Raw genomic sequence first — 23,068 nt, forward strand, 5'->3', positions numbered from 1 at the left:
CGGCCAGGGCGGGGGCTCTGGGGGGCCCACTGGCCGTCTGCAGCACTGACCTCTGGACCCCGCCACCCTAGCCTTGACCGGCTCTATCTGACCTCCACTTCGGCCTCGACCTCGCCATTTGACACCCTCCCTCCATCCCCCCACAGCCCTGACCTCCGCCAACTGACTTCCCGCCTCTGTCCTAACTGGCTTGACTTCCGCCATCCGGTACCCACCACCCGCCCTGACCTTGACCTGGCCCGGCGGACGCCCCCGCGGCCCTCGGGAATTTCTGCGGACGCTCCCGGGACCCCCGGAGCGAACCGCGGAAGACGACAGGACTACGGACCGCCGACGCCTCCGCGCAAAGTGATTTCTCGGAAAGCCGAGCGCTTCGAAGAAGGCGGGCCCGGCGCGCCGCGCCCCGGGGGCGGCCCGTCCCGCCCTCCAGCGCCCGTTGGCCGTCGCGGCCGTCGCTCCGCGCGCCGGGCCCGCCCCCGGCCTTAAATCTGCGCGGGCGCTGCGCTAGCAGAAGCGCATCTCCGGAGCTCCGCGGCAAACGTGGGAACGCGCGGCGGCGGCGGCAGCCCGTGGCGCAGGTGGGCTGCGTGCAGGCGGACCCGGGGCGCGGACGGGGTCGGCGCCGCTGGCGGGCTCAGGCCTGGGGGTGCGGCCCGCGGCGCAGGTGGGCTGCTTGCTGGGGGCCCGGGGCGCGGACGGCGCTGGCGGGCTGGGGGTGCGGCCGGCGGCTGGGGGTCGCGGGCGGGCGGCGGGCACGGGGGCCGGGGTTCGGGAGCGGGGCTCGGGGCATCGACGGCAGCGGGCGGCCGGGAGGCGCGGGAGAGCGGCCGGCGGCGCAAGTGGGTGGCGGGCGCGGGGCGCGGCCGGCGGCCGGGGAGGCCAGAGGTCTGGAGCGTGGCCGGCGGCGCAGGTGGATGGCGGGCGCGGGGCGCGGATGGCACCTGGCGGCGAGGCGGCCCCCGTGCTCTCGGGCCTGTTTTCTTCCGAATACAAACTGACCGTCCAGGTGCGGCTGCTTCTAGAGATTGGCTGGTGCTTTAAAATAACCCCGTTTTTCTTAAAATTTGGTTTTATTTTGGAAAACTTTAGAATGGCGCATACAGAGAGGGGGAATATTGACCCATTATCATAAGACTTGCTCCTTTTCCCGCTCAAATCCTGGTCTTGAAACAGGGCTGGAGTTCTGGCAGTGAAACTGCCCCCCGCCCCGAGCAGCCGCGCGAGTTGGGTTAGAGTGTGAAGCGGGGCTGACAGGAGTTTAAAATTCTGATTGATGACAGTTAAGATGTATGAGTGCGGCTGGAGGTATTTTGCTTCCATCGTATCCCAGTCGTTCCTAGCAAGAAAGTCTGCTAAGGGGTCACAGCTGAAAGAGCTCTGTGGTGTAATTTGAGCTGCAGGGCAAAGGGCAGGCTCTCTTAAGGTGAGGTGTGCTCCTTGCTCAGAGCGTGAATGGAAGTTAGAAACGGAATTTTCTAGAGTTTTCAGCTACCCTCACCCCCCAAATTTATGAGGGATGTAACACTTTTTTTGAAACCCAAATTAGGAGCCAGCCTTTTTGGAGACAGTTCTTTTGGATTATGTCAGGTTCCCACCTGCATTGGAGGAGCTTAGGCATTTCAGTGGGCTTTCCCGGTGGCTCAGATGGTAAAGAATCTGCCTGCAGTGCTGGAGATCCGCAGTATTCGATCCCTGGGTGGGGAACCCCATGGACAAGGGAATGGTAAGCCACTCCAGTATTCTTGCCTGGAGAATCTCATGGACAGAGAAGCCTGGCGGGCAACAGTCCATGGGGTCTCAAAGAGTAGGACATGACTGGGTGACTGCACCCACACACACACAGGCATCAGCAAGACTGAGGCTAGAAGGAGAGATGGCTTTCATGGTTTTGGTCTTCCTGGCATCCAGGGCAAAAGACCAGGCACCCTGAGAGGCCTGGGGAAGGCAAGTGTTCTGCACCTGTACCACCTCCAGACCCTTCCTGGAGTCCACGTGGGGTGGGCCCAGGGCAGCCTCTTATCACCTCCGCCTGAGAAGCCTGGCTCCTGGCTGATTTGCAGAGATGCAGATTAGCTTCAGATAGGACTTGGCCTGTAGTAAAGAGAATTATTACCTAAAAATCAAGGAAGAGGAAGTCGTCGACATGTGACTGCGCCTATAAATGTTTCCTGGCTCTGCATTTGGTGGAATTAATTGGTTAGTGTTCAGTAAATCGTTATGGATCACGCTGTAAGAGAATCATAGGCTTTGAATGCAGGGTTCTAACCTTGAGGCAGGGGTGGGGAGGTGAGCTGTCCATGTGCTGAGGTTCTCACTTGTAACCATGGTTTTTTGCCTCCAAGTGAGTGAAACCAGACCCTGCTGGGGTGTCTGGGGGCCTGGGCCTCAGTTTTTCCTCCTTTGAAGGAAGGGGAGCTGGATTAGATGATTTCTAGCGTATTTGATGTTCTGTGACTCACTCTTTCTCTCAATGCCATTCTCTTTACTTTCTTTTTTCTTTTTCCTCTAAATCACCACGAGTTTGTCCTTAGCAGTTTTGGGGGTTATGGACCCATTAGAAATCTTGATGGGAAGGTGTTGAGCCACTTTCTAGAAAAATGCCTGCACAAACAAAAGCTTTGCGTTTTATTAAGGAGACTCCTGGAGCATGGACTCCAGTTTATGAACTTTGTACTAAGGAAGTGAGCAAAATGCTGCCAAGCGGGACCGGCTCATTTAATCAAGAGATTAGCGAATTAAGACAGACCCCTGCCTTCTCTTGTGTCTGGGCCCCTCTCGCCCTTCACCCAGCTCCTTCCTGGGGTTAGGGGAGCTGTTCCATCTCTCTTCTGGGAAGACTCTGGGGAACCTCTGCCTGGCTAGGTTATTTTCTGGGGTGCGCGGTGGTGACCTTTTGTTTCTCTCACCAGGTGTCTCTCCCAAGTCTCTCCCTTTTTGCTTACAAGTGCAAGGAGCTGTCCTCAAATTCTGGGACTTTGAGATCCATTGTCTCTGCAGATGAGGAGAGCTTCAGGGAGACAGACGGCCAAGTGGCTTTCCTGAGGTCTAGTTAGAAAAGAGCCTTTGCTGGGGTCTAGAGTTTCAGAATTGAAGTCCGCTTCCCATGTCGCTCGCTTCACTCCTGTAAATCCACAAGCAGGCAGCTGGAGTTACTGGATGAAAAGGTTTCAGGTGGCGCTCACGGGCCTGCACCCCCTCCTACCCGGGACCCAGTCTCCAACGGCAGAGCCACCTGTGGGGTGGCTGGAGTGTCCAAAACACACATTTCTTGCTTTACAGGCCCGAGTGGCTCTGGATGTGACCATGTTCTTAGAGACAGTATGTTTTGTCACTGCTGATCATTTCAAACTGTTTCGCCCGAAGAGGTCACATTTTAATCGGAAGAATTGAAATGCTGGGCTTTTTTTTTTTTTTTGGGTGGGCGTCTGTCCAACAGCCTGGGGGATTTCCAGCCTGTTCTTGTAACTGTGGGCTGTGAGTCGGCACGGCAGGGCTGCTCTCTCTCTCTCTGTGCCATCAGGAAGCTGCCCACTCTGCAGGAATCTTCCTCCCCACCACGTCTCTGGGCGCCCTGGGCGGCGAGGCCCCAGTTGGTCATGAGTTCCAAGAAAGAAAGTTGGGACAGTAATATAAGCTGTCCTATTAAGTGACACTCGTTTAAGGGCCAGGTGCTGTGTGGGCGGCTGTCCACGGGTCCCCTGAGTCCCCACCATGGTGACGCCAGGTGCCCGAGGTTACCCTCGTGCATCAGCATTGGTGACGATTCAGGGTCACCCAGCTGACAGGTGGTGGGACTCAAATGGGACCCCAGCCCTGTCCCCTTCCCAGAACAGCCGTGAAGGGCACTCTAGATGGGACGGGCACCCTTGTGGACTTCTCTTTCTCCAAGAGCACAGATGTCACATTTGCTTACGCACGCTGTTCCAGCCGAGCATTAAGTAGTAGAATTGGCTCTCAGAGCGGTGGACTGCTCACTGAGGAAGCCTGAAGAGGTGAAAGTGATTTCCCCCACCATGTGCTAAAGATGGAGTGATGAGTGATGCCCTCAGGTGCAGCTGTCTGCGTGAAGCAGAGCAGGGTGAGAGCTGGGGCGAGCGCAGCTGGAGCTTGGCTAGGTCCCACATCTGGCCAAGGCGCGGCTGCAGACTTCCCAGGGAGCTTTCGGTTTCCGCTGGGGTCGGAGGTCCTGGAGGCAGGCGTGTTGTCGTGGCCCGAGTTCCTGGATCCTTGGGTTTCCCCGAGCCCCACCTGTGTTGAGATCCTTTGACTTTACTGTTAGCGGCTCCTGGCTGTTGAGTACCTGGAGTGCTGCGAATAACGAGACTGTGCTTGTAAGTTTCACAGGATGTGTTTTCTCTTCCCAAGGATGTGTGACCGGAATGGTGGCCGGCGGCTGCGGCAGTGGCTGATTGAGCAGATCGACAGCACCATGTACCCGGGGCTGATCTGGGAGAATGATGAGAAGACCATGTTCCGGATCCCCTGGAAACACGCTGGCAAGCAGGACTACAACCAGGAAGTGGACGCCTCCATCTTCAAGGTAGAGACCTGGCCCCTGGGGGCTGGGGGCAGAGCTGTCGAGCGATTGATGTTTCCCTTGAAAATGAATCCAGTTTTTTTTTTTTAAGATATTTATTTGGCTGCATCAGGTTGCAGCAGGCAAGGTCTTTGATCACGGCACACTGACTCTGGTTGTGGCGTGCAGACTTATTTGCCCCTGCAGCAGGTGAGGTCTTAGTTCCCTGACCAGGGATCGAACCCATGTCTCCCTAATTGCAAGGCAGACTCTTAACCATTGGACTGCAAGGGAAGTCCCACTCCAGTTTCTTAAAACAAAAAATGATTGAGTGCTGAACATGTCTCAGAAAAAACACAGTAGTAGGTGCCTTCACGTCTGTTGTATGATTTAACCACTTTCAAGGTCAGCTCTCTATAGCTGGCATTTTCCTATAAGAAACCAAGGGCACTTTCTTCTGCGCTGCCATTGCTTTTGCATGGAGATTTAGTCGCTAAAGTCCTGTCTGACTCTTGCAACCCCATGGACTGTAGCCCACCAGGCTTCTCCGTCCATGAGATTTCCCGGGCAGGAATGCTGGAGTGGGTTGCTGTTCCTCGCTCCAGGGGCTTCCCGACCTGGGGATTGAACCTGGCTCTCTTGAACTGCAGGTGGGTTCTTTACTGATTGAGCCACTAGGGCAACTTTTGCATGAGGATTTGCAAACTCAGAGGGAACATACTTCTTTCAGACTAAGACCTTTCCCCCGTGGTCTGGCACCTAAACTCCACTTACAGTTCTAGGAAAGGTTTAATTCTTCATTCTTTCATGAAGAAGTTTCTACTTGGAGGGTCAGCTTAGATGAGAGACACCATCTGTCCTGACTTCCGGGGCAGGTCATGTGGGTGTCCTGAACCTGCAGCAGATGTCTAAAAATAGCCCGCTTCCCTTGAGAATCGTCTGTTCCCCTGAGCCTGGAGTGACCTGCTGGTTAGTTCCATGGTGCGTGTCGGCAGCACCGCGCTGAGCCTTCGTCCTGCGCCAGGCGTGGCTCACGTGCTGTTTCCCTTCACATACTCCTGTGCACTTGGCGCTGTTCTGTGCTTGCTCTGTGAAGGCTCCACGAGGAGGAGTGACTTGTCCAAGGCCTCCCCGCTCCTAGCTGATGGAGCCAGCATTTGAACCCAGACTCCCAAGCCCTGGCCGTATCCATCACCTAGATCCAGGCCTAGATCCACCTAGATCTAGGCCCAGCCAGGTCGTCAGGGTCACCCGTGGGCTTCTCTGAGGATCCAGAAGTGCAGGCTCCATTCTCCCCCAACACCCAGGCCTCCCTGTTTGCAGACAGACTTATACCGACTCAAAATCCAGGTTATAGACTGCTGCCCTGTGTGGCTGTGGACATTTGGGGCAGTCGGGGAGGGGAGGGTGAGTGAGTGCAGAGGAGCGGGGAGGGCTAGAGCCAGACCCCCATGGGCGTGGGTGACGGGAGCAAGGGCCTGTAGGACCCCAGGGCAGCCCTGGACTCTTGCCGAGAATGAGTGTCCCTGACACAACCAAAATAAGAGATCATGCCTCGGGCCCAGAGCAGAGCACCAGTGGGTCATCGCGGGTTCAGGAGGCATTTCAGTCCTTCACGGCTCCGCTTGGTGTCTGCGGGGGCGCTGTGCGTCTTAGCGGTTCTCTTCCAGGTCAGAGCTCTTTGGTGGTCTGATGCCAGTTGCTGGCCCCTCCAACAAAAGTGGGCGCATGTGGGCATTGTGCGCTCGCCTTCAGGGCCCCTGGAGGTTTGGACCTCCGGCAGGTTCTCCCCGGGGACCCGGGTTGGGAGCCTGGGTGCTGCTCCTGCCTCAGGTCTTCTTGGTGGTGGTGTGGGTGCTTTTCTCAGAGAAGGTTTTGGCTTTGGTGTCACAGTGAACATCCTTGGGAATGGCACCGTCTGAATTTTAATACTGCCCACTGTCCCTGGTCCAGCCAGTCGGGTGGGAGTTCTGAATCACAGATGGCTACGAGCCAGGGCTTTGGCACCGTGGCACCTGGGGCTAGTTCATTGCTTGTGTGGGTCTGTCTTGTGCACCTAAGGGGGTCAGCAGCACCCTGGCCTTCGCCGGCCAGATGCCAGTAGCATCCCCACCCTGCCATAACAACCAGACAGGCCCCTGGCATTGCCAGGTGCCCCCCCAGCGGCCATACTCTCCCTCTCCATTGAGAACCCTGCTAGGAGCTGACTGAGACCAGGACAAACAGGTTGAAGTGAAGGCATGGGGGGCTGAGGGCACAGTTGCTGGCTGACCATCAGTCAGACCACCTCGGGAGGCCAGTGGGGCTGGGACCAGCAGCTGCACAGTCCGGCTTGTGGCTTGTTGCAGGGACGCAGGCCTCTGGCTTCACCCTGCTCCCTGCGTGAGCTCTGCTCCGGGGAGTAATGAAATCTAGCCCCAGATTTATACGTCTTGTGCAATGCTCTTCATAGCCGTTTCAACAGCGTTGAGAAAAATGTGTAAGATTCCCAATGTTTCCGTTGATTACGCAGTCGCTCAGTGTGGCAATCTGAGATGAGTCTACAATCTCTGCCGGAATGGGACAGGAGGGAGCCAGGTGCCCACCCAGAGCCGGGCGGCCCCCTGGAGGGTGATAGCCCAGGCTGCGGAGTGCAAGACCTGATGGAGGGACCTGTGTGGCCCGTCCCTGACTTGTGTTCAGTTCATCCTCTGAGGGGCCTTCTCTGCCAGGTCCACGAGCAGAACTTTGCTGTTGGAAGATGCCAACAGTCAGGCCTTGAGCCATCCTGGGAGTTTTCTGCTTAAGTAGAGAACCTTTTGTTTCAAACATTTATTATGAGTTAAGAGAAAAAATGAGCCTGCATTCTGGCCTTAGTCACAGTTCATAAGAAGCCACTTATACCAGAGGATCCCTCATTGTCTCCAGGTGTCGTTCTGAGCTCAGCCTCGTGGTGTGGACCAGAGACGGGAGAGTGAGCGGCATCAGCTCACTTTCCACCATCCCTGACTGTACCGATGAGGCCCTGCTGGCAGGTCACACTTACTTTTAAGAAGGCATTTTTGCCTTCTTTTCATAAAGTTGAGGGGGAAGATCTAGTTAACTGGGGGTGGTGGTGGTGTAGTCGCTCAGTCACGTGTGAGTCTTTGCGACCCCATGGACTGCAGCATGCTGGGCCTCCCTGTCCTTTACCACCTCCTGGAGTTTGCTCAGATTCTCATGTCCAGAATTGAGGGTTGTGATTCACTAATTCTTCTGCCATTGACCAGGCTTTGTGACAGGCCTGCATAAGTTAGAACCCACGTAGTAGCAGGTGTTTCAAATTCAGTAGGCCTTTGAGAAAAAAAAAAAAGCAATCATATTTGATTTTTATAGCACAAGATGAGACGAGACAATGATGTGGCTTTTCTTTTAAGTCTTATTGAAGTCGATTCACAGTGTTCTGTCACTTTCCACTGTACAGCAACGTGACTAAGTTACATGTGTATATACGTGCTTCTTCGTATTCTCTCCCATTAAGGCTTGTCTCAGGATGTCGAGTTCCCCGTGCTCTACGGGAGGAGCTTATTGTTCATCCGTCCTGTCTGTTGTAGCTCGCGTCTGCTCAGCCCAGCCTCCCAATCACCCGCTCTGTCTGGTCCCCCTTGGTACCCACACGTCTGTTCTCTGAGACAGTGTGTTAAACTGGGGGGAACTGGTGGTGCTGGGTTTAGTGCTGGCTGCCGATGAGCACAGGGAGGAGAGGAGACCTCGGCTCTGCAGACCTCAGTGCTGAGCCGCTGTGTGGCTGCTGTTGTCGGGCCTCAGATCACTGCTGTCTCGTGTCCTGAGAGGTCACCCAGCTGAGGTGGGTGGCATTTTGCAGGCAGAGAGGGCTCAGGACAGGGTGGCACCTGATGCCAGCCCAGTGCTTGTCCTGACTCGGGGGCCCCTGCTTTGCTCTGTGGGTGTCCTGCTTTTCCCATGGGGGTGAGCGCCCACCACAGCGCCCTGCAGGCTCTGCTGCTCTGGATACACCCCAGCTGCCCTGATATGGTCCCCAAATCCACGCTCTTCCAGCCCCATTTGTGATGTGGATTAACCAGCTCAGTGGTTCTCAAATGAGGCCGTCTGTGAGGCGTGATGTTATTTCCCTGGGGACACTCGGCAGTGTCTGGAGACGTTTGGGTGTCACAGCGGGGAGCAGGGCTGCTGCTGGCATGGAGGAGGCCGGGGTGCTGCGGGACGTCCCTGCAAGCCCAGGACACCCCGCCATGAAGAGTGATCCCATGTCAGTAGTGCCAGGTGGAGAAACTCGGACGTGACATAGTATGAATTTGAAGTTACTGTTCAGCATGTGCAGTTTACTCTTCAATTTCCGTGAAAAAAAAAAAAAAAATCAGTGCGTTGTGATCCAGTTAATAAAGGATTGGAAACCGTTTACTTTCACAGAGGCTTCTAGAGGGGAGTCCTGTGTGTCTGAGAGGAGGGAGGGACTGCTGACGCTCTCTCGTAGGATGCGGGGTGCTCGTTCGGTCTCTCCCCCGGGGCAGGGCTGCAAACCCCGCACTCAGGGCATCAGCAGGGAGACAGTGCAGGCACTGACCAGCAGGGAAAAGTCTAAGACTGTTTTAAATGAGGATGTGACTCAGGGGTGTTAAGGGGTTTCTGGAAGTGTGGCTTCCTAGCTGCCTAAGTCAGAATCCCTGGGACGCTGGCTAAAGATGCAGGTTCCCGGAGGTAACCCACACAGCCAAGGAGACTATGGAGGGGCAGGCCCCGGAGTCCGCGTCGGAACGAGTTTCCCCGGGAACTGGGTGTGCATTGAGGTCGGAAACGCCTGCTGCTTGCTGGCTTGAAATTCCTTGGAAGTCATAACAGCTGGTTTCCAGACCGGATCACCTTGGGAAAGCGAGCTCTCAGGATTATGTTCTCCTGAGTAGGAGCGGAGAGTCCTCCCTGATCTCTCCCTTTAGGCGGGAAGGATGTCTGATTTTGCCTGACGCCAAGTGTTACTTTCCCCTGACAGTAGTGAGCTCCCAGTGTGTCTGTATTCCAATTTTGAGATCTGAAAACTTGCCCATCCGCATGCTAATTTTTTTTTTTTTTTTTTTAAATACTGCTCCAGTTTACATTTTGACTTAAAGTTTCCAGCTTCAAATTTCTGGTCTCAGTTGAGATTCTAAGGTTTGGAGAGGTCAGAAGACAGAGCTGTGAAGAAACCCACAGAGAGGGAAAACGCTTGTTTGCATCTTAAACAGTACCCTGGGGAGTGGAAGGGGAGAGGGGGGCAGGGAGGTTTAGACCGAAGGCCAAAATGCAGAAGCACATTTCTGTCACAAGTAGCAGGGCACATTCTGGCTTCTTGCAGATGTTCCCTTTTCAGGCTGAGTTTGAGCTCAAGGGTGATTTGAAAAAGCAACTAAATTCTTTTTTGTTTTGAACATTCTAGTGGAACTCCAGGCAACTGCAGCTTCCTCTGTGTGCCGTTACCCTTGGGTCCGGGAGAGGGTATGCGGGAGGCAGGGCCACGCTGTGTGTGTTTGTGTGTGTGTGTGTCTCTCCTCACTTCTGTGCAGAAGGCAGAGCCAAGCCGTGTGTGTGTGTCTTCTCACTTCTGTCAAAGCAAGCGGTCTGACTGGGGTCTCTGAGCCGTGAAATTCCTGGGCTGAGCGTGGCTGGCTAAGGAGGACTCCGGGGGGGGTGGGCAGAGCAGGTCCTGCCTGTGGTCCTGGGTGTGCCATCCTGGGGCCAGCTGCCTGCTTCATGTGTTTCTTTTCTTCCTTCAGGCCTGGGCCGTTTTTAAAGGGAAGTTTAAGGAAGGGGACAAGGCCGAGCCAGCCACGTGGAAGACGAGGCTACGCTGTGCTTTGAACAAGAGCCCAGATTTTGAGGAAGTGACAGACCGGTCCCAGCTGGACATCTCTGAGCCGTATAAAGTTTACCGCATCGTCCCCGAGGAGGAGCAGAAATGTAAGTGCACTTTCTTTATGGGCACTCGGCCCGACAGAGGCCGCCTGGGTCTGGGATCTGAGTGGCCGCCCACGGGGTCCAGCTAAACAAAGCTCTCCCTCTTGTGTTAGCAGAGGCTAAGGTCTCTTTCCGCTGACCTCACCCAACATCTGCCAACTGACGGGGCAGCCTCATGGTGGGTGAGAGGCGGCGGGGAGATGGGGTAGCCTCATGGTGGGTGAGAGGCGGCGGGGAGATGGGGCAGCCGCTGGTGAGGGGCTCGCTGACTGTAGGACCAGGAGCACGTGCTGGGGCCTCCCTGGGGCCCAGCAACCAGCCTGGATGGGAGCAAGGCTCCCCCAATGGTGTGGATGAGGGATCCCTTCTGTTCCCCAGCAGCCCGCAGAGCGGGCTAGGAGAGAGGAAGGTGGACAGAGAAGGGATGGCTGATAGGGGTTGGGGGCAAGGTTCTGGAATGAATTTGCGTGTGGCACACTGCTGACTTCAGGGCTGCAGACTGGATCGGCTTCTAGATGCTGGGTCCTGATGGCCAATTGGGAACTGCAGGATGTGATAATTCCCACAGTCTCCTCCCACTGTAAATCCCCAGGAAAGCAACTGTGAGGTGATTACAGCGGAATAACGGAAGCCAGCCTCAGAACACGGTCCTGCTTCCCACGCGCTGCCTTGGGCAGACATCACTAGTCCATCCGGGTGTGGCTCTCCCTTCTGGCCTCCGTCGTTTTCACGGTGCTGTGCTCTGTGGGTGCTCCAGGTCAGAGCCGGCCCAGCAGGATAAAGCCTCATTACCATCCCGGGTTTAAAATCTTCTTCTAATCCTGATTTTCTTTGCCTCTGACATTGCAGTTAGTCTTGGCACAGCATCCTTTTGTCCTTAGCCACTTACTTAGTCGTCCAGTCATGCCAGCTGGGAAGAAGTTGAATCCTCAAACTGCCTAGGGCTGGGCAGAAATTCAGAATTTCTGAGGGAGCTCTTAGCCCTGCAGGGAGGTCGAAAATGATGTTGACGTGTAGTTTTTGCAAAGTTAAAAATTGGGACTGTCACAAACACCGGGTTGAGCAAAAAGTTCTTTTGGGTTTCCCCACGAGATCCTATGGAAAAGCCCAAATGAACTTTTTGGCCAACCCAGTGAGCCTGGGTCGAGGAGGTGCTGAGCCAGTTAACGAGGGCGCCTGCGTGGCCAGAAGTCTTGCTGGACAACACGCGATGCTGCGGCCCACAGTCAGTGGCAGGAGGCTGAGCTGAAACCACCTGTCCTGCCGGGCCACAGTTGGGGGTGATCTCTTCTACTGATCATTTGTAGCTTCAGTTCAGTTGCTCAGTTGTGTCCGACTCTTTGTGACCCCATGAATCGCAGCACGCCAGGCCTCCCTGTCCATCACCAACTCCCGGAGTTCACTCAGACTCATGTCCTTCGAGTCCGTGATGCCATCCAGCCATCTCATCCTCTGTCATCCCCTTCTCCTGCCCCCAATCCCTCCCAGCATCAGTCTTTTCCAATGAGTCAGCTCTTCGCATGAGGTGGCCAAAGTACTGGAGTTTCAGCTTTAGCATCATTCCTTCCAAAGAAATCCCAAGGCTGATCTCCTTTAGGATGGACTGGTTGGATCTCCTTGCAGTCCAAGGGATTCTCAAGAGTCTTCTCCAGCACCACAGTTCAAAAGCATCAATTCTTCGGCGCCCAACTTTCTTCACAGTCCAACTCTCACATCCACACGTGACTACTAGAAAAACCATAGCCTTGATTAGACGGATCTTTGTTGGCAAAGTAATGTCTCTGCTTTTCAATATGTTATCTAGGTTGGTCATAACTTTTCTTCCAAGGAGTAAGCATCTTTTAATTTCATGGCTGCAGTCACCATCTGCAGTGATTTTGGAGCCCCCAAAATTTGTAGCTTAGTTGTCTGTAAATTAACACCCAGCTCTACTGAGTCTGAACCCTCATCGATAATCAGCAGTCAGTGAGACAGCCTGGCCTTCCCCTGGGGGATCTGCTGGCCTCCCCTCAGGGGGACGCCTCTCAGCGAAGACTCTGGGAGGCTCTCTTCCCAGTTTACTTATCAGTTTTGTATCATTTCTCATCATCACGGAGAAAACTGTGACTTGAAGGAATAAGGAAGTTTCTCTAATCCCCCGCCCCCAGGGTCAGCCAGGCTTGACCAGGCAGGTGACTCTGCTGTGTTTATAGCCCAGAGCGCAGCCAGCATCACCTGCAGGGTGGATGTTACAGAAGCAGGGTTCTCGGGGGCTGGGGAGCCACGCATTTGCATAATGTCCAGGTGGGCGCCCTCTCCTGGCTGCCCTGGGGGCGCCCCACCTGCCCCTTGCTTTCCCCATCAGCAGCTTCCAAGTGAATTCCCGAATCTGTCAAAATGGACTCAAAAAAGTTCAGCCCGGGTGAAACGGTGGGTTGATTCTCCAGATGACGAGGACTGATGAAGTCCAGCAAACTGGTGTATGTTGGTCATAATACGTTGGACAGGTATAATGAGGCGAGTTTCTGGCCCAGGAAGTGGCCTGGTGATGGAGGGAGAAACCAGCCCGGTCCAGAGTGGTTGTCATGGGAACACTGGTGCGCCTGTGGACAGTCCCTGGTGTGCCTGTGGACAGTCCCTGGTGTGGGCGGGTTCCAGCCTGGGCACCCTCGAGCCTATGGTGCTCTGCGTGTGTGCCCACTGATGCACACGTGTATATTTGGAAAGGCCAAAAAGGGATTTCCTGCCCATTGACTTTAAAAAAAGACGCCAACCGGCACACACATTTGCCAGGAAATCTTTGCATGTCTTCAGATGCCCCAGCTTGTAACTGTGAGCCCTGCTGAGTGTGGAGCAAAGCAGACACGAGCTCACTTTAGACCTTGGCAGACAGAAGGAAGAGACCGAAGCCCTGCCTCGGCCCTCGGGGCGCTGGGCACAGCAGCGGCCAGCTGCTCCTCGACCCTGCTGGTCAGATGACGAGCAGCATGGGGAGACCAGTGCTCGGCCTTTCCCAAACCAGGGAAGACACAGACTGACTTCTGTTTCCTTAGAAAACCCCCGCCTGTGGCCTTGGTGACGGCTGTGACGCCTCGGTGCTGTCCGTCATGCGCTTGTCCGTTTTTCCCTAGGCAAATTAGGTGTGGCAGCCCCGGGCTGTGTGAGCGAGGCTGTGGAGATGGAGTGTGGGCGCTCTGAGATCGACGAGCTGATCAAGGAGGTGAGCAGGGCGGCATGTCCAGGGCGTCACGGGGAGAGCGGTGCCTCCCAAGTGCCTCGCCTGGGGCACCGAGGGCCTCGGGCTGTCACTCCTGCCAGGATGGGACGGGTCAGCGCCTGCACCTCACATTCCGTCCTTCGTCCCGAGGGCTGGGGCCCAGCTGCCTCTGCATCCACCGAGCTCCCCCCAGCCCTAGACTTGTCAGGTTTTGAACGTTTCGGATGGCACCATATATCACCTGGCCTTTTTCAGGCAGGCTGCAGTGGAAAAAAACCACCATCAACTTCCCTTGCTGCTGGGGGCTGGATTCACGACGCGGATTACCCACCAGCGCTCACGCGGCTTGGTCCCTGTCCTGTGGGTGCCGCTCCTAGTCCTCAAGGAGCTGGAGAGCCATCTAACCAGGCTTATTAGAATCGTCTGTAAGCTCACAGTTCACAGGCTGTAAGGAAAGGCTTCCTAGGGTCCCCTTAGGCAAAACGCATGGGTTTTGAATACTGATCGTAGCTACTTTTAGCTCCTTAGCTCTCTTCCTGTGGCCATGCAAGGCCGACACTGCCTAGCTAAAGTAATCCCACGCAGCTTTTGTAGAAGGTGGTGTAGGTGCTCTAGCAGTTCTCAGAACCTGCAGGGCAGTGATGGAACCTTCTGGAGAAGCTTGAAGGCAGAGGATGCAGGTAGCTGAGTGCAGCCTCCTCTGGGCTGCCCTGCTCCCTGGAGGTGACAGCCGTCACGTCTCTGGGGGCGGCTGGAGTGTGGCAGACTGCCCAGCATCGCTGCGGGCTCCCCCAGAGCGTCAGGGCAGTCGGTGACTGGGCTCATGGCTGCTGCAGCAGGCAGTTCCCTGTAAAAGGCCAGTGAACAGGTGAGGGCCCCGCAGAGGCTAGTGGTTCAGCCACGTGCTGTGATCGCTCAGCCTGGTGGATTTATCATCTTGGGTCTCCCCTTCCTCTCGTGTGACGGAGGTGATGGTGTGGGTCTAGTTGAGACTGGAAGCCAGTGACGGCCGCGCTCTCCTCCCGCAGCCTCCCGGGGATGACTACATGGGGATGGTGAAGAGGAGCCCCTCGCCGCCCGAGGCCTGCCGGAGCCAGCTCCTCCCGGACTGGTGGGTGCAGCAGCCCAGCGCAGGTGAGGGCGGGAGCCCCGTGCCACGGAGCGGCACGCCCTGACGGCCATCCGTCTTCATGCCTTGCTGCTGGGGGCGGGCGGGCAGCGGGGCAGCCCTGATTCCTATTTTCCTGAAGGTGACTGCGCCCAGTGAACTGTGGTGGCTTCCAACCCCACAGGCAGAGCCCGGCCACAGCTAGGCCCCACTTGCCACCGTCCCCTGAAGGCAATATGTCCTTCCTGTCGGAGGTGGTGCTCCCCACTGGGCTCCTGGCAAGAGTGGGCAGAGGGGCAGGAGGCCGCGTGGGCTGTAGGTCCGTCAGGTCAGCCTCTGTGACACTGAGGCCTCGGGGTCAGGGACGACCCAGCATGTCTGAGACGGAGGAAACGTGGAGCCTGGAGCCTGTGCCGGGGTCTGTGTTCCTGCCTCGAGCCCCCTTTTACTGGATATAAAGCGGAGACACCAGGACCCGGGGATGTGCTGGGTTGTGAGGATGGACTGAGGCCTCTGCCCTCTCGTTAGCTCCTGATGCCCCGTCCTGCTCCTTGAAATGACCCTCCTCGCATGGGTACGGGCCCGGGCCCTTCTGCTTCCTCCCTCACCTTTCTGTCCCCTGTGGTGGACTGGGAGGTGACTGCTGGCCCAGTGGCCTCAGAGGTGGCCAGGCTTCAGGGCCTGGTGTTGCCCTGACTCCCTGACTGCAGCAACACGCCCGGGGAACCCTTGAGCCCCAGGCTCCCCTTCGAGATCAGGCTGGGGTGGTGGGGGTGCTGCTGTCCAGGGGTGGTTTCAGGAGCAGACCCCCCCAGGTGGGAAGGAAGTGTGGCCCCACAGTGTCACTGGTCCACAGTCCCACAGGACAGAGGAAGTTTCCTCCACGCCAGTTGGGTTGAGGTCTGGTTTTCTGAAACATGGTTGCTGTGCTGGAGGGGAGAACACTCAGCACAGTGGAGGCCTATGGCAGGGCCTGGGGAGCGCACGGGGCCTTTAGAGAAACCTGGAGGAATGCGGGGCTGCCTCTGATGCTGCTTTCTTTCTTCGGCAGGCCTGCCGCTGGTGCCGGGGTACGGCGCCTACGACGCCCACCACTCAGGTAGGGGGGATCGGGGGTTCAGGGCAGGGTGGGGCACGGGGGGATGGGACAGTGCGTTCTTTGAAGACAGAGCTCTCAGGATCAGTGGGCACCCCGAGGGTTGTGAATGAGTGCGATCTGATGTGGGAGGTGGGGAGCCTGGCTCCTCCTCCTCACTGTTGGGGAGTGAGCAGCTGACGTCTCAGGGCCTGTTCTTGGGTCGGAGCCACAGACGGAGCCACAGAGCTCCCGACAGGTGGGATCCTGCAGGAGGAAGGGTGTGGGACTCGGTGAGCCCAGGTGGACTGAGCGAAGCGTCGGTGCCTTGGGCTCCTCCTCTGTGAAGTAGGAACAGCCGTGACAGCCCCCTCAGCAGCGCCTCGAGGGCTGGTATGGCGTTACCGCAGCTTGCTGGCCCCTGTTGCTGGTGGTGGGGGTGTGGAGCTGAGTCTCCCCAGGCAGGAGGGTAAGGGAGATGACCCCCTGTCCTCAGAGCTCGTCGCCGTTTCCAGCGGCCTGCGAGCTGGGGGTGGTCAGCACTCAGCTTCACAGGAGGAACCAGGCTTAGAGGTTCAGTCCTCTGCCAGGGGTCCCACAGCTGGGGAAGCAGGGTTGGGGGTTCAGACCTGGGCATCTGTGCCCACCAGAGGCCACGTCCAGGGTAGCCTGCTGACTGGTGCTTTCCGGGCCGGGGAGTCACAGGCACAGGGCTGGGGGCGAGAAGACAGCCTGGGGAGGAAGAGCCCCGGGTGGTGCCGGAGCCGTCCAGCATGTGGGGAGACCCACGGCCACTCCTGCGGAGGTGGTGGACTTCGGTCCCTCTGCTCAGTTCACACACACGCCCCGCTGGGTAAACAGGTCGTCAAGGGTCCCCTGTCCTCAGCCCTGCAGGGAGAGGCAGCGAGCGAGGTGGGCAGGGCGCAGTGGGGAGTGGGGGCCCCCGCCTCTGGGTGGCCCTGCGGACACAGACACAGCTGGGCTCGCCTCCCCCACATTTTCTAGAGACTAGGCGTCTGGATTTCTGTGTGAAGCCTTCCATACAAAACGTGGGCAGCACATGCGTGTTCAGGCCACCCCCACCCCCGCCGGCGGTCCACACGCGCCTGTGTGCCGGCGTGCACTGTGTCCACGCAGTGGCCGGGGTCACAGGCGATGTCTGGAGCGGACAGTGCGGCGGATGCGGGGCGGCCTGCCAGGGAGGGTGGGGCCGTGTCCCCATCTAGCAGTCGTGTGGTCAGGGTGAGCCCATCATCTCTTGCACCCGTCCCCCGCCTGGAGGCTGGCGTGATGGCCTCGTCCTCGGGTGAGGGTGAGGACTCGGTGAGCGAGGCCAGGGCACGGCACCTGGCGCAGCTGAGAGCAGGGCTGTGATGGGACTCGGCTCTCAGCTTCATGTCATCCCAGTTCATGGAGCCACCGCTGACACACAGATACACTCTCACTTTGCTGACGTTGTCTCCACTTTGCTGACGGGGAGACTGAGGCACGGAGCAGGGGACTCCCTGCCCCAACCCCTGGCTGGGCCCCCGCGTCAGGTGGCCGGGTCCCAGGGTCCCTGCTCCTGGCGTCTTTGGGCTGCCGCCCTGGTCAGACTGTCCCCCAGCAGGGCCGTCCTCCAGGAGCAGGGACGGGCTGTGGTGGGCCCCCCGGGGGCCGTGCTGAGGCGCTTCTCCTCGGGGCCCCCTCTGCAAGGCTGGGGCGGGTGCATGTCCTCGCTCAGGCCCGCGCGGGCCCCCCACCCCCTTTCCCCTGCCCTGGCCTCTCCGGAGCACCTGTGCAGCAGATGTTCACACGGTCAGAGGCGCTGGTGTGCGATAAGGCCTCAGTGACAACAAGGCCAAGGGGCAGAGTGGTGACAGTCGATCCGGAGTGTTCTGTTCACTTGGGACAAAGGTCGGCGCTGCATTGGAAGGGAGGGAGTGTCGGGCACGCAGACGAGGTGCGGGGGGAGGGGGATGAGACGTGGGCTGGGGACGCAGGCGCAGAGCCCCGGGGGCTCAGCGTTCCCGAATGCCAAGTAAGTGAGGTGGACCAGGGCACCCGAAGACCCCAGCAGTGTGTGAGCCGGGTCCCCGCTGAGCTCCAGCGTGGGAGATGGCGCCTGCAGCTGTCGCAGTCAGCCTCACCATCTGAGCAGGGGTTCCTTGTGCAGAGCCCAGCGCAAGGGTCCACCCAGGCCTGGCAGGTGGCCACCTGCGGGGCCACCCCCGAAGTGGGACAGGTGGTTGGTACACTGCACACATTCGGGGACACGGTGGAGTTGGGCCATTCACGGCTGGTGTGGCTCCACAGGCGGCCCTCGGCGGGGCTGGGGCCCCAGGCCCGTCGGTAGTGTCTGTGTGGTTCTTGTGGCAGATGCTGGGTGTTACTGTGTGTTATAACAGTACGGGTCTTAACATGCAGGTTCCTCTGGGGGGGGGTGTCCCTAGGATCTGGTGCTCTGTTCACTCCCACCGCAGAGGTGCCCCAGCCTTAGTCACTTGAGGCCCCACCTTTGCCATCGGTTTTCACATCAGGGTGTTGCCTAGACGATTAACAGTATCTTGCGTTTCCTCAGTCAGTCTCACTCTTACAATTTGAACTTAAGTGGAGACCATCCATCGTTGCCTGTAAAACAGAACCAGTCGTGCTCGCTTTAAGTAGGAAGGCAGAGGCTAGAGCAGGTTCAGCGGAGCCCAGACCCTGCAGTGTCTGCCCCCACGGCTCACGGCCTCTGTCTGAGGGAGGGGCGCAGCATTGTTAGGATTCATCAGCGCCACACTGGGGTTTTCTTCCTGAGGTGACCAGACACAGAGAGAGTGTGGAAAGTGGGATAATCTTTTCATTTATTAAATGCTGTCTCCACGCCTCCCCCACAAACCCACCCCAGTAATCTTATGTGTGGCATGTTTTGGGAAACATGGCCTTAAGTTGAGTACTTTTCAGACTTCTTCCCAAGAATAGGTTTGGATGAAAGGTTTGAGATTCTTAACTGGAAATTCAGGCAACCCTGAAGCAACTGTGAATTTGTCAGGAAACAGATTACATCCTTGCTTTCCCCAGCCTGGAAATCACATCTAGCGTTCCCTTCCATTATGAATGTGGGCAGTACTGTGTGTGTGCATACGTGTGTACATTTATGTATAGGTATATACATGTGTACACGTTGTAGTCTAACATTGCATGCTGTGGTAATCCATGCTGTAGCAGTGCCTGTGAGGCGGAGCTGTTTTCCTAAGAAATTAACATGGTTGACCCTCAGCTGTGACTTGTAAATTACAGCAGTTAAGAGACAAGTGGGGGTGGGGGGGCACCACAGTAAATATTACTACTTTGACTCACTAGCTTGCTTGGTGATGCTTGGTGTTTATTCATGCTTATAAAAACGTTATTTCTAGAAGGGGTGCGTGAACTTCCCCAGAAAGTGAAGAGGCCCCAGGTGTAGAGGGCCACCCCCTCCCGTCCTCTCGGGAAGGCAGGCTCAGTACAGGTGGGCACAGCAGGAATGGTGCCCCCCCGCCCCGCCGCGGCCCCTGACCGTCCCCTTCTTCCCACAGCCTTCTCCCAGATGGTCATCAGCTTCTACTACGGGGGCAAGCTGGTGGGCCAGACCACCACCACGTGCCCCGAGGGCTGCCGCCTGTCGCTGGGCCAGCCCGGCCTGCCAGGCGGGAAGCTGTACGGGCCCGAGGGCCTGGAGCTGGTGCGCTTCCCGCCGGCCGACGCCATCCCCAGCGAGCGGCAGCGGCAGGTGACGCGGAAGCTGTTCGGGCACCTGGAGCGCGGCGTCCTCCTGCACAGCAGCAGGCAGGGCGTGCTGGTCAAGCGGCTGTGCCAGGGACGCGTGTTCTACAGCGGGAACGCCGCGCCCGCCCGCGACCGGCCCAACAAGCTGGAGCGTGATGAGGTGGTCAGGGTCTTCGACACCAGCCAGTTCTTTCGAGGTCAGTGCCTACGTGCCTCCCTCTTGTCCACGTCCAGGGGTGGCCCGCCGAGGGGCCTGGGCCGGGGTGCCCCTGCCTTTGAGCTCTGCTGGTTCTCCCCGAGCCACCCAGGCCCCTCCTTCTTGACCCCTTCGTCTGGAGGGGGCACCGCTGAGGGCAAGTCACAGCACTGAGAGCCTCGCCCGCTGCTGTGGGCTGCCCCTTGCCGGGGAGCTGGGAGGAACAGTCTCAGGCCCCACCTCCGGCCTGTGGGGTCAGAACCCACATCTTGGCAACAAGGTCCCCAGGGGCTGTGTCCACATCCTGAGACACACTGACCTTGTACACGCAGCATGGGACCGCTGCTCGGGGCTGCTGCTGTCCTGTGAGGTGGTTGGTGAGGCTCCCACTGCGGGAGCTCCCCCTGGAAGCTCAGGCCAGAGGATCACTCACTCTGGTCCTGAGGCTGCCGGCCAGTCCCCAGAGCCTCGATCATCTCTCTGTAGCAGCAGCAGCCGCCAGACACCTCCTAGGGGGCTTCCTAGAGAAGGGGGCTTCCTAGAGAAGGGGCCTGGAAGGGTGGGCGGGCGTAGGTGCAAGAGCCCTGACTCCATCTGGCCACGGGGGTGAGTGGCTGGGCTTCACCAAACCCCCTTGCCTCCCCTGACCTCCTGCCCCATCCACAGAGCTGCAGCAGTTCTACAACAGCCAGAGCCGGCTGCCCGACAGCAGGGTGGTGCTGTGCTTCGGAGAGGAGTTTCCGGACACAACCCCGCTGCGCTCCAAGCTCATCCTTGTCCAGGTGAGAGCAGGGCAGGCCCAGGCCACTGGGACAGGGACTCACGTGTGAGCAGGCCTGGGTAAGACCCCAAGTGGGCAAGAGGATCCTCTTCACCTCTAAACTAAATTCTTAGATTCTAGGACTCTCAAAATCTACATGGTTTCCCCTCTTGGTTTTTTTAAAAACTCAAAACCACCTTTTCAAAAAGAGTCTTCTAGTCCAGTTTTCTTAAGGTCTAGGCGGATAGATGAGGGCTTTGCCAGCCCTGGTGAGCTCTAGTCAGAAGTGAACCCCATGGGTGGAATTGTGGGCCCCAGCTCACCAGCCTGGGACACTGCTGGGAGGGTGTAGCCTGCTCTCTGGGGCTCCCGGAGGTTTTGGGTGACAGCTCTGGACTGGGTGCGCAGAGAGCCCCCACCCCCGCTTCGTCTCTGACCTGTGCGCTGATGTCCCAGGTGGAGCAGCTATACGTCCGGCAGCTGGTGGAAGAAGCGGGGAAGGGCTGCGGCCCCGGCTCCTTGATGCAGGCCCCCGAGGAGCCCCCAGCAGACCAGGTCTTCCGGATGTTTCCAGAGATCTGTGCCTCCCATCAGAGACCTTTCTTCAGAGAAAACCAACAGATCACAGTTTAAGTCTCCAGGGCACTGCCGCCCACCCACCCCCCACAGCTAGAATCTCATTATTACAATTACTGTCGAATGTGGAGGCCCCTGGCCGGGGGTGGAGGGCTTCACCCTGCTCTTCGTTTGGTAAGGGCGTCCTGAGGACCCGACGGGGAACAGCGCCGTGCCCACTTCTGTCACTCAGGTAGAAGCGTCGACACTCAACCAGACGCTCCGGAGGCTGAGCTGTGTCCTGCGGTTAGGACATTCTTCCCCGCACTTCCCTCTGATCATCGTTAGTTGCTATGACTTTCAGCCTTTGGGGCTACCTGATGGCATTCAGTTTTACTAGCAGGTAGCTATTTCCAGGAGAGAAATCCTGGAAAAGAAGACCACTTTTGTTTTTATCTTTGGTTAGAGCTAGAGTTAGGATTCCATGTGCTTGATTCAGTGAAGTGTCTCGTTACCTTTAAGCATGTTGATAAGATTTAAAAACACTTGGATACCAGCCTACCTTTCATAAGTGAAAGCAGAACTCCCGGCTCTCTAGAAGAAGGCATGTTCGTCCTAGAATTTGGTGTCAGACATGCATCTCCCTCCCAGGTGAGCTGGTGTTTCCATCTTCAGATGATGAAAACTTCCCTTTTGGGCCCTTGTTACCAGGAAGCTTAGGGCTGAATTTATTTTTCATTTCTGTAATTAAATCATCCAACATACAACTTTCATTCTCAGTGGTTTTGACCTGTGTTAAAAATATTTGTACTTTTCACTATCTTTTTTAAATTAATGGTCCTGTTGTAAACTGTCTTGAATCTTTTTTATATAAAGTGGGCAAGATATAAACCACAAGTTCACAAATAACTGTGGATGGAACAGACTTTTTGATTGTGCCTTTGATTCAGTCTACCCATTCGTGGGCGGGGGGTGTGGGACATGTGGGGGGGCTTGGGGACGTTGGATGGGATGTGTCCGCTTCTCACCACGACACTGGTCCCCTGGCCCTAGTACTCCTTGGGGGTCAAAGATGACCCTGCTCAGCATGGAGAGAAGGGAGCCCTCCTACACTGTTGGGAACGTACATTAGGGCGGCCACTAGGAAGAACAGTGCGGAGGTTCCTTAAAACACTCCTGGGCACGTATGCAAACAAAGCTATACTTTGAAAAGATCCACGTACCCCTATAGTCAGGGCAGTATTCACAACAGCCAAGACATGGAAGCTACCGAAGTGTCCAACAGATGGCATGGATAAGAAGGTTTGATGAGAGATATATATGTATGCATTTATATATGCACACATAGTGGGACATGAGTCATAGAAAAGGAAGGAAATAAGGCCATTTGTAGCAACACGGATGGGCCTAGAGATTATTGCACTGAGTTAGAGAAAGATAAATGCCATATGATACCACTTATATGTGAAATCTAAAATATGGCACAAATGAACTTCTCACCGAAGCAGGAAGAGACTCACAGACACACTGACTTGTGGTTGCCAAGGCGGCAGTGATGAAGGAGGGATGGAGTTTGGGGTTAGTGGACGGAAACTTTTATACAGAATATATAAACGAGGTCCTACTGTATAACACGAACTATATTCAACAAGGATATGAAGAAATATACATATAAGTGAATCACTCTGTTGTATAGCAAAAATTAACATGCCAGTCAGCTATACTTTTTAATAAAAATAAGCAAAATTTTAAGAAAATGTCCCATTGGCTAATAAGTTAAAATTCCCACTAGCTATCTATTTTACATATGGGAGTTTGCTGTTTGACACAGAAAGCTCAAATCCAGTGCTCTGTGACCAGCTAGAGGGGTGGGAGGTGGGACGGAGGTTTAAGAGGGAGGGGACGTGTTTGTACCTGGGGCTGACTCATGTTGCTGGATGGCAGAAACCAATACAACATTATAATTATCCTCCAATTAAAAATAAATTATAAAAAAGAAAACTAT

At 56.5% G+C, this 23,068-nt stretch overlaps 1 protein-coding gene across 2 annotated transcripts; it reads left to right on the top strand.

Annotated features, from left to right (window-relative positions):
• IRF8 (interferon regulatory factor 8) lies at nucleotides 494-21,972 on the top strand. 2 transcript variants are annotated; one of them, XM_018061818.1, is made up of 9 exons: nucleotides 494-578; nucleotides 4,366-4,540; nucleotides 10,264-10,447; nucleotides 13,555-13,643; nucleotides 14,669-14,774; nucleotides 15,800-15,847; nucleotides 19,363-19,749; nucleotides 20,415-20,530; nucleotides 20,965-21,972. In XM_018061818.1, exons 2-9 carry the CDS (start codon nucleotides 4,367-4,369, stop codon nucleotides 21,139-21,141), a joined length of 1,281 nt encoding a protein of 426 aa, XP_017917307.1. In that variant the 5' UTR covers nucleotides 494-578; nucleotide 4,366; the 3' UTR covers nucleotides 21,142-21,972. The 2 variants fall into 2 exon arrangements, with proteins under 2 accessions (XP_017917307.1, XP_017917308.1); XM_018061819.1 differs by having other exon boundaries at nucleotides 510-664.

This window comes from Capra hircus, chromosome 18 (assembly GCF_001704415.2).
Source record: "Capra hircus breed San Clemente chromosome 18, ASM170441v1, whole genome shotgun sequence".
NCBI classification, from domain to species: Eukaryota; Metazoa; Chordata; class Mammalia; order Artiodactyla; family Bovidae; genus Capra; species Capra hircus.